The sequence below is a fragment of the Nothoprocta perdicaria genome, unplaced genomic scaffold, assembly GCF_003342845.1.
Source record: "Nothoprocta perdicaria isolate Ctin4 unplaced genomic scaffold, notPer1 scaffold_217, whole genome shotgun sequence".
Lineage (NCBI taxonomy): Eukaryota > Metazoa > Chordata > Aves > Tinamiformes > Tinamidae > Nothoprocta > Nothoprocta perdicaria.
Window position 1 is genome coordinate 715,071 of NW_020455390.1, and position 14,372 is coordinate 729,442.

Sequence of the window (14,372 nt, forward strand, 5' to 3'; positions counted from 1 at the left end):
TTTGTTGAGAAACGTGCATTCACTGCATCTAGTTCCTTTGCTTTTCCAGGCGGGCGCAGCGCTCTAGTTGGCAAGGAGGCTGAGGGCTGGTTATGGGCTGTGGGCCCATGAGCTGTTTCCTAGGCAAAAAACAAGGGAGAGAAGTAGAGTTTTGCAGAGCTGGCATGCCGAGGTGGTTAGAGATGCCTTCCACCTTGCGTGTGCTCTCCTTTTGTGAATACTCTAGGGAATATTTCCCTCCTTCACCCCCTTCTTTCTTCTTTGTTTACAAGATGAAAGCGCGAGTTGAAAAGAAACTGCGGTTTTGTCCCTTTTGAGAAGGTTTGAATGCGTAGGTTAGACAAATAGGTTCTTGTACTTTCATTTAGGGGATATTTTAGGTTAGAAAGAGGCCAGTGAGCTCACGTTAATTGAAAACAGTATTTTTCCTGTCCTTTGTAGAGAAATACCTGTGTTCCGCGCTGGAGGATTGTAGCATTCAGCGGAGCGGAGCTCGATGGTCTTCAGAGCAACTCAGTTGAGTAGTAGCTGCTTCTCCTTTGTTTCCAGCAGCTCATTTCTGTTCAAGAGAAGGCTAACAGCAGATTTCCCTAAAATTGCACTGAGCTGATATGTTATGGATGTGTTACGYGTTATATGGATGTGTTATGTGTTAAGGATGTGTTATGCTGGTGGTGCTGGTTGTCCCAGAGGCCTTGTCCATGCTGGTCCCTCCTGGGTACTCTGGGTGCTGGTGTTTCTACCTCTGGAAAAGTCTCCTGTTGCATCAAGGACTTTGAAATTCCTGGAAGGCTCCAAGTCTGCCAGAATCCCACAGAGCTTAGTAAGGAGGAGAACATCGCGTGGTGTGTCCCAAGGCTGTCAAATCTAATGGTTGAGGTGGCAGGGTGTCACCTACGAGGTTATTTCAGTGGATGGAGCTAAAATGTGCCAGATCTCTGTGCCTTTTATTTTTCCATCTTGAAATATTTATTTGCTTTTAAAGCCTTCACTGTTGGAGTCAGTGAGCATATCGGGTCTCTGCTCTTAAACAGGCACACAAAAGAGGCTTTCCCCGAGCAAAACGCAAGAGTGCGAATCCCAGGAGCCAAACGCCCTCCAGAAGAGAAAAGCAGCAGCATCTATTAATTTGTCAAGGAACCTGTTGGAGCCTGCCTTGATTTTCAAACTCTTGTCCTCCAATTCTGTGTTGGTAACAGAGTGCCGAGTTTCTGACGTATTTGGAAGTGGCTTCCTTTTCTGTAGCACTTCTCGTGAGAGCCGCATCACAAGGTGATTTGCAGTGCTAAATAATAAATAATAACACACACACACACATAGAAATTAACAGCTGTGGCCCGGGGAGAAAAGATATATTTTCAGATGAGATGTAGAAAGAAATGGAGAGTCAATGAGGCAGAGAGCTACAAGAGAGGTTGGCTCTGGGTCAGCTGTTTAATTTTGACCTTGGCTATTATTAGTCATTTGAGATAAAATATAGCTAGTGCCTCTGGAGTGTTCTCCATTTACTCTGAATTACAAGAACCAGGAAATATGAAGGGGGAAGAGGAATCCAGCTGGGTTCCGAGTAGGGAAGCATTAAAAAAGGGAAGGGCTTTATGGCTTCCAGAAGGTACCTTGCATTGGGAAGACCCATGTTGGCCTTTCAGTTTGAATTCACCCTCACGCAGGCATTTGCCAGTTAAAATCATGTTAACTCTTAACTCTTTTGGGTTTATGTGGGGCTGAAAAATGATCCCTGCCGTGCCAGCCCCGGAGCAGGGCATAGCTTGAATTTTCCTAGTGCTTAACTTGATATGTGCAGTCAGCTGCACTGGCTTTATAGTGCTATAAGAGCAGCAGTTTCATGGGGAGTTAAGATAAATTATGAACTGAAGCAGGAGTCGTGTCCATGGTGAGCTCCAAAATCTTCACAAGGCAGCAGTTTTTTAATCCTTTATTTCCCTTTCTGTGAATGGGGGCCGTGAGCCGTTCCCTGCTCTCTCAACTCTACTGAAGCAGCGTAGTAAGAGACTTGGAGGCCTGTACCCATATATGTGAGTGAGATGCTTGTCTTTCCCCACTCGGAATTTTGGACRGGCAGCAGTGCTGTAACCACCAGGAATTTCAGCAAAGCTCAGGCCCAGAATGTGTTGATGCCTTCAGCGCTCTGCACTTCACACATCGTGGTGGGGATTCACCTCCTATAACTYCAACTGTTTGTCTAAAAGTACAGCATTTACCCTGAGCTAACCTCATCTAAGCTAAAGTCAGTGGGGAGGGACAGCGAGGGGTCTGGATTAATCCTATCCCGAGAGATTTGGCTCATTCATCAAGCTGGAGCTCCCCAGGCCACAGCTACCCTTGTTTCTCCTTTCCCTGGTGGGTCTCTTGTGTTGAATAGGATCCTCCTCCCCAGCTCTTTCTGTGCTGTAGGACTATCCAGCTCACCAGAGTGTAATCATTGCCACCACCTCTAGGTTACCCTTACACCTTCACAGGCTGTTTTAAAGAACTTGGGATCCATTTCCCATCTTTAAGCACAGAGAGTACGTGGAAATGCAGTGAAATACCAGACCAAAATATTGACCGTAAATCTTCATCATGTATTATCCTATTTTCTGAAGTTTATCCTCTTATCTACTTAGTGGGAGTATTATTCCATTTAAATGTGCTGCTTAGCAATTGCTTGCAACATTTAGGTCTTTAGATGCTTCCTGCGCTTGAAGAATTGCCGTTCCTGCCATAACACTCTGCTAATTCTCCACAGAAATTGTCCCTGTGGTTTACRGAGAGGCCCATTCATTACGCCCCTTAGGAGTAAAACACCATGGGGGGAAGCAGTGCTACAGTGCAAGGTTTTAGCTGTCGCTTCCCTGCTCGCAGCAGCCAGTGGGGAGGAATCCTGACTTTTCTTTGTCTTTCCCCAGCGTCAGTGGCAGCAGGAGCTCGAGTCAGGATGGCTCTGGGATGGAAGAGCTCGGTGAGTGAGTGGGAATGGTGCTGCTGCGGCTTCCCAATCCCCCTTTTTTTCAATCTATCCTAGTTTCTCCTGGGACAAGCGGCTTGCGTAGGGCCTGCAGTGCCTGCTAGCAGGGTGTTTCACTGCTTTCCTCTCCCATTTTGGTCTCACAGGCAGGGAATTTCACACATAGGAYGATATGGGCCTGCTCCCGTCCTTGTCTTTGCCAGGCACAGGGGCCTGAGCACGCATCAGCTCCTCCCAGCGCACCCGTAGCCTTTCTGGGCTTTTGGGTGGCATGATGTGGCTTTGCCGCTGCAAACTGGCTTCCAGGACATGTACTAAGTATTCAGAAGGGGGTGCCTTATCCTATCAAAGCCTACTGGGGTGGTAGGGTTGCAGTCCTGGATTTACATTCAACTTACAGCATCTTCTAGATGAAACCTTGGGGTTGTGCTGGGCTTCTGGCGGGCAGCTCTGCCCAGCCTCATGCTGGGCATACAAAGTGGTTCAAAGACCTGACATCCCCAATGAATAAAGGCTGTTTGTAGATGGGGGATTGTAGGAGCAGGTCCCTGCTGGGCAATTTTGTTCTAATCAACTGCTTTATTTTTCTTTTTCTATTTCCTTAAAAATAGGAGCACCCATAAGACAGCACTCCACTCCTGAGCCAGCTGGCGCTCACACGGTGCCCGGACCGCCGCTCACTGTGCAGGACGGTAGGCAAAGGCTCCAGCAGGAGAGCCTGTTCGTTATCAAACATCTGAAAACGTTTTATAGTTGTTTGAAGAAACGGCTGCTCTTGCCTTTTGGTGAAACAATTACCGCGAAGCAGTCCGTCAGCGGGGCTTGTGCTGCCTGGCTGAGTGATCGGACTCCATGTAAAGCACAGAGTCCTCGATCTTTATTTCCCTGCTCTGTCTCCTTTCTCATCACCAGGAGCTTTGCTGCATTTTTTTTTCCTTCTTCCTGCAGCTCGGGTAATTCCCTGCGAGGGGATTATACTCCTGGCATGTTCATAACTGTGTTTGCTCAGAGCAAGTGCCTCCTGCTATTGCCCGATTGTGGAGCTGCACTCGAGTGGAACAAGTAATAACAGAAATATGCAGCGCTCGCTGCCTTCGTTTGGCTGCCTCGGTGGCAGGGTGCAGGCTGTGGGCCCCTCTCCTGCGAAGTGGTTAACGAGGCTTTCGTACAGCAGCGAGTCCAAATAAATCATCCCCTGCAGCCCTTTGAACTCGCCCTCGCTGCCTGGCGCCGCAGGGAAGGGAAGTGCTGGGGGGGAGCTGAGGGAGCGATGCTGATGGGAAGTGGCTGGTGCAAACGCAAAGCTGGCCCTGGGAAAGGGAAGGCAGGGATGTTCCCGGCTGGTGCAGGGCAAGGGACCAGCCCAACTCCGTGCAGTTCTCATCCTGCATTGCTCTTTGCTGGCACCATGTCCCCTGCCCCGCCACAGGGACAGAGCCCTATTACTGCTGGGCCAGGTTGGGTGGTTTCGGTGCTGCACTGAGGAARGTGACATATTCAGTGGTAACTGTCACGAGGGCTGTTTGAGCTCTGCAGACTCTGAAGGTTTGCAGTGGCCTTTGTGACAGTCCGTAATGCTACTCTTAGATGTCCAGAGCGCAGGAAAGGGTAGTTAGAGCTGCGTGCTAGGCTGGCTTGGGCCTTTTCTCTTTGCGAGTCACTTAGTGTCTTCCATTCTTGGGCATGAAGATGGACTCGTGAGCGTTTTGCTCCTCACAGGTTGGAGAGGAGGCTGAGCAAGCTTGGAAGAATACCATGGGCAGCCTCAAAATCCTTAGCCRGTAGGTCTGGGTCTCCCACTGGTCTCGCCCCATTGATTTTCTGCTCTGTGCAGGTAGTTGGCCAGTTCCACCAGTAGAGAAGAGCCTGCAGTGTCCAGAGAGGGGGGGCACGGCGTCCTGCAGGGCAGTGGACATTGCGTGAGCCATAAGGAACACTAGTTTGGCTGTTGGGCTCACTCCATTTGGAGGGAAAAAGGCCTTTTTTGGGGCACACAGGGGCAGCAGTTTCCTCCTCTGCTGCCTGCGATGAGAAGAGGAGGAAAAAGGGCTCCCGGGGAAGGTGAAAAGCGGCTGCTGCGAGTGCAGAGCCGCTTGCTGAGGCCCTGGCAGCTCTGCTCTGCAGCAAAGGGGCTCCGGGCCGAGCCGAGGCCCTTCCTCGAGTGAATGTCCCCCCTCCAGGAGGATGGAAATGGCTTCAGCAGCTCCATTTGGGGGGAAACATAAATAACAAACCTGAGCACAGTGGTGCCATGGYTTTGAATTGCCGTCGGATGCCCTTGGCCTCCAACAGGCTATAGCCGGGCTTGGGAGGGGAGGGAGGAGAGCTCCTGCAAGCTGCATTCCAGTGATAGTGTTTTAATTTCTTCTTCTTCCGTGCCTGGTTTACACTTTAACATAGTTTAATTTTAAAGTCTCCTTTTTTTTTTTTTTTTGTTGTCTTTTTTTCTTCTTTTTACAAGGTGAATGTCAAGCAGTAATGTAATGAAAAGTTGACAGGCAGAGATCTTTTTTAATAACTCTTATGTTGTGTAGCTTAAATTGCTTTAACTATAGCTGAGCTGAATAATAAGCAGAGAGGAATTCATCTCGTGAACCGTGACTGGTTTGAAGCCTCCTCTAGAAAGGGTTCAGTGGCTCTGCCTCTAATCCCAGGGGAGGGACCCACGGCTTGTTATCCACTTAGGGTCTCGCTATGGAAGTCAGGAAGAGYGTTAGGGATGGGACAGCTCATCCTGAAGTCAGTAAAGCAGGTCTGTTTGCCTCCAGATAATTCAGGTTGCTTTTTGCGTGGAGCTCAGCCCATCCCAAGGAAAAATTCCCAGCTGTTGGAAGAAGGCTGCATGTCATCCCATACCCAGCAACAGTGCCCGGGAAAGAGCTTTCTGGAGCACCCGGGTGCTGAGGGACACAAGCTGTCAGGCCTTGGAAAAGCTGGGGAATGGTTTCAGCATGTTCCATAGAGTGCCACAAATCCCTCATTAATGAAACCTTTTGGGCTCTAGTGAAAAGCCGGGCTCACAAGGCGAGAGCCATTGCCATACGCTGTCTCTAGGTGTTTCCTCATTTCTTCTTTCATCTTCTCACCCAGAGTGCAATTCATCTTTCAGGCTTGTTTTTTTTGTTTGTTTTTTTTTTTTCTGGGGCTCTCTTTGTTGCTTCCCCAATTTTAGGCCTTTCTTCTAAATGTTTTGTTTACATTTGCTTCATTTTATCTTGCTTTGTCATCATGACAGCAGCAACGCAATGAGTCATCCTTGTGACCCTTTGCTACAAAAAGAAAATATATCTGAAACTGGTTCCCTCCAGGAGAGGAAAGTGAGGGACCAGTTACTGCAGCTGTGCTCTGGCTGGGACCATGGTGATCCATGCAGGATGATCCTCTGATCTAGACAGCGTGATCCCAGCTAGGGAGTTCCCAGCTTTTCAGCCTGAGTGGGTGAGAAACTCTTCATCTTGCCCATCACCACTGTAAAACATGGCTCTGATTAAACGTATTTCTTCTTTTTCTTCATGGGATTGTACTGATGTCAACAAAATGTCTTTAGTACTGGAAGCGCCTGCCCCTTAACACGAACGTCTTGCATCTGCTCCCTGAGCGTGCAGCTCATTTGCCTTTGAGTTGGAATGAATTTTTCATTAAAAAGTTGGAAATAAAGAGGGCTCGTGTAAAAAGGAGACCTTTCTTTTTGACCCACAGTGTTTCTTTCACCCTGGTGTGTTTTGCAACCGACTTCAGCGTTGCGCCTTTCTCATTCAATTTGGGTTGGAAATATGAAATTGTGCCTCTCTTTCCCTTCATCTTTCAGGCACTCCGTCCTCCTCCAAAGAGCTCTGCGCAGCTCTAGGCTGGAAAGCTCTGCATGACATGGGTGTCCCCCAGGGATGCTCTTCTGGTCTTGCTGCTGCGGAGACATCTCAGGGAGGCAGAAAAACCGTGTCACAAAATAAAGTCATAAGCTGAGGTGGGAATGCGCAACCCTGCATCTTTCTGTGGTCATGAAGAGCTAGTAGCTGAACGTGACGGTGACTGAGCGCCTCCTTTTCTGAATGTGTAGAAATGCAGATAGCTTCAGTCAAAAGGTGATAGATGTAGATGTGTGTATTGAAGTCGGTGAGATCCTAAATTCTCTGGARTTCATCAGAACCGCGATGGCTAAAGCCTCCCAAAACTACTTATTACGTTGGATGGTTTTTGCTTTAATTAACCCGCCGCTCAGTTTCTTGGCTTTAATACAAAATTACTAATTCACAGATAGGTTGTGCTGAGGAATGAATTGTTTCTGGAGCCTTCAGCTACTTTGGTTAGTGAACTTGAGCTAGTTTCAAGACTCATTTTGCCTCAGGTAATCACAGAATCACAGACTGCTTAAGGTTGGATGGGACCTCTAGAGATCATCTGGTCCAACCCCCTGCTCCAGCAGGGACACCCAGGGCACAGGGYGGCATCCAGGCGGGTTTTGAAGGCCCCCAGAGAAGGAGACTCCACAGCCTCCCTGGACAGACTGTGCCAGGGCTCCAGCACCCCCACAGCAAAGAAGTTCTTCCTCACCTGGAGATGGAACTGCCTGTGTTTCAACTTACGCCCATTGCCTATCACTGGCCACCACTGAGAAGAGCTTGTCCCCTTCCTTCCTACATCCCCCCTTCATGTACTTATACATATTAATCAGATCCGCTCTCAGCCTTCTCTTCTCCAGAGAAAACCAGCCCAACTCAGTCTTCCCTTCTACAAGAGATGCTCCAGTCCCTTAATCATCTTGATTGCCCTCTGCTGGACCCTTTCTAGAAGCTCCATATCCCTCTCATACTGGGGAGCCCAGAATTGCACACAGTACTCCAGGTTACTCCAGGTAAGCAATTGCCTTGTTCTGTAGCCACGCTGGGTTGGAGACACCTGATTCGTGTTACCCGCTTTGCTGCGCAGGTCTGCTTGCATCCATCATCTAGTCATCTGTGCAGTTTGGCTCTTGAAGACTCCATATCGATTCATGATGTTTCAGCTAGGAGAACAGACCTTATGCTAAGTGTCTGCTGCCATCTTAATGAGAAGGGATGTGGAAGCAGTCTCCCGAGTACAGAAATGACTAGGGATCTCTTCCGAGTCTGTATCCACMTGCTGTGAGTCCTGACTCAAGAATGGAAGAGCTGAACTGCTGCCTGCCCTGGGTAGCCTTTTGGTTAAAGCTGCCTTCACATCAGAGGTGGTTTTGCGGAGGGTAGATTGTGTGATGTGAAAAGGGCTGCAGGGAGATCCAGACCTGGACTGGTGTACTGGGAGAAAGGAAAGAACCAAATTAGCAGCACATGGGTAAGTGAGCACATCATTCTGAAAAGGATGTCAGGCTTCACAGATCTCCTGAAGCTCTTTGAAGGCATCAGCAAGCATGTAGACAAGGTAATTCCAGCTGATAAAATCCACTTAGGTAGAAACCGACGGTTTTTGACTCCTTTCTCAGAGAAGCATCTTAAAACTCAACTGCCGTGGGCTGAGAGGAAAGGACGCCTGAAACCTGGCTTGAAGGGGAGGAAGAACTGCTGGCCATGGAGAGAATCACCAGCACAGCTCTGCAGGGTCCATGCTGGCAGCTGCCCTGTTCAGTATATGCAGAAATGAACTGGAAGAGGAGACAGCAGTGAGTGTAAAGACTGATGATGATACGGAGCGTGGTAAAAAAGAAAGCCAACTTGTGCAGCTGAGTGACTAGGGAATAAGCAGCGGGTGAAACTCACTGCAGATAAATGTGGAGCGCTGCACATGTACATCTTTGTCTACAAGATGATGAGTTCTGAGCTGGGATCTCATTCCTCCACAACTTGGGAGCTACTGTGAATTATTTTATGGAAATGGCATCGCGGAGACCAACTGTCAAAATGCGGTAAGATTGGCAGGAAAAGACCAAGAAACATTGTTAGGGCGCTGTACCTCGACTATCGAGTGCAATTCTGGCCTCCCCATCTCAAAACTGACTTATTACTACTGGGAAAAGTCCAGAGATGAGCAGCAGGCATGTGAAATTCTTGTGAGAAGTGATTAAATGATTACAGAGCCTSGTAAAGAATCTGTGAAAAGGGTGAGTGCAGGTCAGCAATCATAYAGTATTAGCCTGAAAATGTGCAGGAAGCAGGAGAATTGGAGAAGAGAAATGTGGCTGTCTCTTCTAGCAGGAGAACTGGGGGCTATTAGACAAGACTAGCAGATGAAGGTTCAACTGGAAGGAGATACTCCCTCATACAACACAAAGGTAGGCTACTTTTGGCTTCTTGTGTCTACTTGGAGTTCTGAAAGTTTACAGACATTTGAACAGCATTAGGATAAAAATTCATGGAGGAGAAGCCCTTTAAGGGGTACTAAGATACCTTTAGTGTCCTAATCGCTGGAGCCTGGAGGAGAGTGTTTAAGTAGTATTGGCACAATTACCCTTTCCAAGGTACCTTCAGGCCAGTTTTTCACATTGATACAACTCTTATCTGCTACAATACGGCTGTTCTTCTGTAAATGCAGGAGAAAAACGAGACAAAAATGTTATTTTCCAGTTGTTGGGTTTCCAGTTCACGCCGTAGATTCTGACTTTTAACCTAAAAATTGCACAAGCTGCAGATACCACTTTGTGTTCTTCATCATTTATTATCTAAGAGTTCGCAACCCTTTAAAGACTTAATAAAAGAGGTTTTCCTCCCCTGGAGTCTCGCAGTTTTGTTAAGTGAGATTAGACTGTGTGAAGGCATCAGACCTTTCTGCAAAGATGAGAACTGCGCAGTGTTAAACAGGGAAAGAAGGAAAGCGACTCTTGGGAGTACTTGTCACTTCTATCTGTTTTGCACATCAATGTAAAGTTATTTCAGGTGTTTCAAGCTCCTGACGCAGACTTTCAGGAGCAGTTTATTCTGTTTATTTGAAGTTCTATACCAAAGCAAAAGAAGGTCAAATGAGAGGGTGAATATCTACATCGGATGACCATGTTCCATCAGGATTAAAAACAGGCTTCCTGCTGATGGATGTCTCTCCTAAGACCAGGTTCCAGCAGCAAATCTAGCCATCAAAGGTGCATTTAGCCCAAAATAAAGCTAACAGGAGCCAAAGGGTAGTGGCTGTGTTGTAGGGGGGGTCTGCAGGTCCGCAGTCATTTTTCCATAGCGATATTTCTACATTAATACCACGGAACTGGTGTTGCACCCCGCAGTGCTCTTGTGTTAGAGGCTGGAGGAGAATGACAGCAAAAAAGCCTTAACTGGAGTGAGTCATCCAAGTGACAGAGGAATGAATAGTAAGGTTCRTGCCCATGGGGCAGGTGCAGCTAGCCCCAGGTTGGCAAAATGCACGATCACATCCCAGCCAGAGCTGAGAAGGTTCCTCAGTGCRCTGCAAAGGCAGCGCCTGAGGATTTATCCCTCCAAACATCTCCGTGGGTTCCTGGTGGGGCTGGGTCTTCTGCTGAAGCCCTGGAGCCTGCCAGGGCCGGGCACGGTTACGGATAGTGGGGTAGGAATCAGTTCGTTGCCCAGTGCCAAACCCAGGCCTGAAGGAAGAGCCTAGTGGCAAGAGCTGTTATCCTAGGCAGCTTTAAAAAAAAAAAAAAAGAGAGAAAATTTAAATATAATAATGAAAAAACATGTAATAAAAAGTTAGTTGTGCAAGAAGCTGACAGGGTTGGCGGAGTGTTCATTATATGCTGTATCAGTAAGTATATGAAATGTCAGTGTGAAGGGAATTCATTTCCCAGTAACAAGCATGACAGACTATTGAATTGAACTGAGAGGGTGTCTGCAGGCWGCAGGGTGATGAAGCCCTAATCAGAATTTCACTTCACCAGAGTTTACTTGAAGAGTGTTTTCGTTTTAGGTTTTGCAAGTTCAATTTTTTTTGCCCAAAGCAAAGGGTGGCGGCCAGGGCTCTGCGTGCAGGCCTGCTGGCTCCAGCACTGCCTCTGCTTGGCCCGAGGGGCACAGCTCCCTTTCTCCCATTCAGTTCTTTTATTTCCCACTCTTTCATTTTTCTCTGACATGTTCTTCTCCTCGACACAGAAATAGGACCTAATTTCATTACGTGCTAAGGGCTTGGGGCGGGACAGGAGGAATCAGGTGGTTTTAGAAGAGCAAGGGGAGAGTCTGCAGAGCAAGGGCCAGAGCCGAGCCACGGGGCTGCACGTTTGACGGGAACTGGCAAATGAGCCCTCCTCCCCACCATGGGAGTTACACACGGAGAGCAGGGATGTCAGAGGGGAATAGTCCCAATGGGCACGGCCTGTGGATCAGAGGGCTTGCAGTTATTCATGGAAAGCCTCCAGCACAGCTGAAGGCTTCTTCTTGTACCCTGTCCTCTCAAATCCCCTACCGTCACTACGTGCCATTGAATCCCTGATGTCGGAAGTTTCCAAGCAGGGTCCCCTTCCAAGTTATGCCTTTCCCATTGTTTTCTTCATGAAAACTCTCCTGGAAGCCTGGCTTCCTGGTTGCCATTCATGCTATTCCTTTTTGTGTCCTCTCAAGGTCTTTCGGGAGAGCAGGATAGCGCTGCTGGGAAACCTGGACACGAGCAGAGCTGATGGATGAAACTCAATGTTCTCTGTTAGACAAGAAGTCACTCCAAGGGACCGTTGGGTCTGGCGTGCTCCACACTGAATATATAGCTCCACAATGAACACTGCAAGAGTAAGGCTTGTATTAGCTTTCAAAATCTAATGAGGAGCTGAGAGGTAGGAGCATGAAGATGGAAGTCCTCCAAAAAGGAGACATTTATTACACCGTGACTTCGTTTGTAAGACTTAGTATATTTTTTTTATTGCTCCAAGAGTCTGCTCAGTAATTGGTGCTGCCCTATTATTGCAACAGAATTAATTGCACAGTGGCTATTTCTAAGCACTAGGGATCYTCTCCAGGCAGCGATGGACGAAATAGCTCAACGTTCGTAACCTTCAGATCTGGACCAGCGTGGGAGTTCTTGGCCATGAGGCTCTTTCCCTGTGATTGAACAAGAAAATGGAAGACCTGAGAATTAAAGACTGAAACAAATGACAGTATTCAAATCTTATAATTCAAGATTAATTCAAATTAAAATCTCCATCCCCTCTGGGCTACCTGCATAAGCCGTACTTGACTTTCTCATTCACTGTTCATGCCTGGGGCTGCAGCACCGTCACTTTGCTTTTAAGTCCTTTGATCTAGCAAACAAGGGGCACTGATTAAAAAATGGAGAAGAAAAATGGGGAAAAATGGAGCAGCGGGACCCCGGCCCCAGGAAAGGTCCATGGGAGCTGTGCCAGCATCGCTAGCGTGACACATGTGTCGCTGCCGATAGTCCGTTCTCAGAGACGGGTATTAACAAATGACGCTGCCTTGCATGGAGTCTGGGAAGCAGGAGAGTTTCCAGGTGGGTTTAGKGGGCAAGGAGGAGGGCTCGCAGTAACAGCCTTAGCCTGGCTGCACATTGGCAGGGGATGGTGCTGCCTCGCGGGCTGGTCAGTACCCACACGCTGCAGCTTTGCAGAGGCATCCGTGACGTTTTCAGAGATGGGGAATAATTGGATCTAATTAGATCCTGCAAACTGCTGGGGATGGGTGAGCTGCTCAGCCGGCTTGTGGGGGCCCATGGCTGCTGCAGGGGTGGTTGGAGCTGCTCCAGGGGAAGGATGGGGCACAAACCGTGATCAGCAGCGCTGTTTTAGCAGCTTCTTCCATGCAGGGAGCTGTTGAGCTGTCCCCATGCTGTGCTTTTTCTCCTCCTGAAGCCTGGTGGTCTGGAACTGTCTCTGTGATCTTGCATGTGCTAGGCAGTTTTTGGATATGTGTTTAGGCTTGGCAACAAGGAAAATCAGTGTGGTCTGGAGCGAGCTGAGCCTTCCAGGCGGCCCTGATCGAGGGTAGGAGGAGTTTGGGGTTCCTCTGAGCCGCTCAGTGAGGTCTTGGTGCAGGAAAGTGAAATACAAGGGCAGATCATTCCAGGGAAGCAAGGGTCTGAAGACTATGGTATCTGCAATGTTTTAATTACAGTGAAACAAGCAGAAATAATGTTGGTTTTCTGCTCCCTTGGAAGAATAATCCAAGGGCAACTGTGATCCTCTTCTTTTCTAGTGCTTTAGACAACATGCTTGAATGAGGTATTTTAAGAATATTTTCTTGTGTCCCAGGCATGACGATTTTTGTATAATCATTGAACAGAAGCAGAAATGTGTGCTATCAACACACCTTGTCATCCATCATCAAGGAAAGAGAAGGTCCCACAGCAGGGRCATCACCTTGGGGACTTAGAGGCTGTTTGAGGAAGGTGACACACAGTCTGCCTTTCTGTAGGGCTTGTTTGAGGAGCAAGTAGCTGTTGTACCTCTGAACACTAATTCTAGACCTAGTTTTCGCAAGCCTGGCCAGAACAAGTCCTAAAGAGCAAAGAAATAGCTGCTTATCTCCATAGTGGTGACATGGCCATGACATTACTGTTGTGGTGAGCAGGTCAGCCCCCGTTTAGAGCCATGGGCTTGCACACAAAGCCAAGAACAGCCCCCAAACGTAGTCTCCATTTTCCAACTGCACTGTGCAGCAGAGAAAAGTTCATAGAAATCTGTTGCAAACCTGATTCTGCACAGCAGGGACGCTTCCCCGAAGGAACGCGGGGCGAAAGGCTTTCATGTTAATACAGTTAATACAAATGACGCAGATTAGATATTGTGCCGCAGGATCAGTCAAAGAGTGAGTTGCTTTTGTCACCGAGCCATGCTGCATTACGGCTTCACCTTAAGGCAAGGGATTTACCCGAGGGACGTGTCGCTGCTGYGCAGGAATTAGTTTCTGTTAAGGATTTGGATGGGGGTGTTGAAAGCAGGACCGCGCTTTGCGGTGTGATTGCTGCCACCAAAGCCCCCAAACGTTTCCATGTTGCTGTGAAAAACACAGAAGCTTTGGAAGAAAAATTAGCCCCCGATGAAAATATTTCATTAAAAAATGTGCCGGGAAAACATGATTTCACCACGATTTCTGCCTCGCTCTGTCGGAATAGGTAAGGAAGGAGATTTTTAATACCTACCGCTACTGCTACGTGTCGCTTTTTAGAGTTGAAACAGGGTTTACCTAAAGCTAGAGAGGCATATGCTCTGCATACACCGCAAGCGCTTTGCACACAGGAATATATGTTTGCAAATGGGAGACTAATCATGCCAGGTTTACCAGCATCTCTCGCCGGAATATATAATGTAATAACCCCAACCAAAGTTACTTTGAATAGCGCAACTTTTATCAGCGCTGCTCCTCGGGTGCTCATCACCGGCTCATCACAGGGTGACGTGACAGTAATGCCACACGGAAATGCTCCGCCGTCCTTTCCAGCAGGAACGAGGAGCTGCGATACGGGGACCTGTCGCGTCTTGACAGGATACGGGGAACATCTGGTGACAGTGTGGTAATTAACTTGCATC

The 14,372-nt window shown here is 48.1% G+C and overlaps 1 protein-coding gene across 1 annotated transcript in view; it reads left to right on the forward strand.

Moving 5' to 3' along the window:
- Positions 1–11,909, forward strand: part of LOC112946791 — a 49,411-nt gene extending 37,502 nt beyond the window's left edge. Inside the window, exons 3-7 of the mRNA XM_026038734.1 lie at positions 442–516; positions 1,035–1,272; positions 2,910–2,962; positions 3,580–3,660; positions 11,458–11,909. Of these exons, the coding sequence (XP_025894519.1) occupies positions 442–516; positions 1,035–1,272; positions 2,910–2,962; positions 3,580–3,660; positions 11,458–11,513 (503 nt within the window). The 3' untranslated portion in view covers positions 11,514–11,909. The remainder of the gene's footprint in view (positions 1–441; positions 517–1,034; positions 1,273–2,909; positions 2,963–3,579; positions 3,661–11,457) is intronic.
- The last annotated feature ends 2,463 nt before the right edge of the window (positions 11,910–14,372 follow it).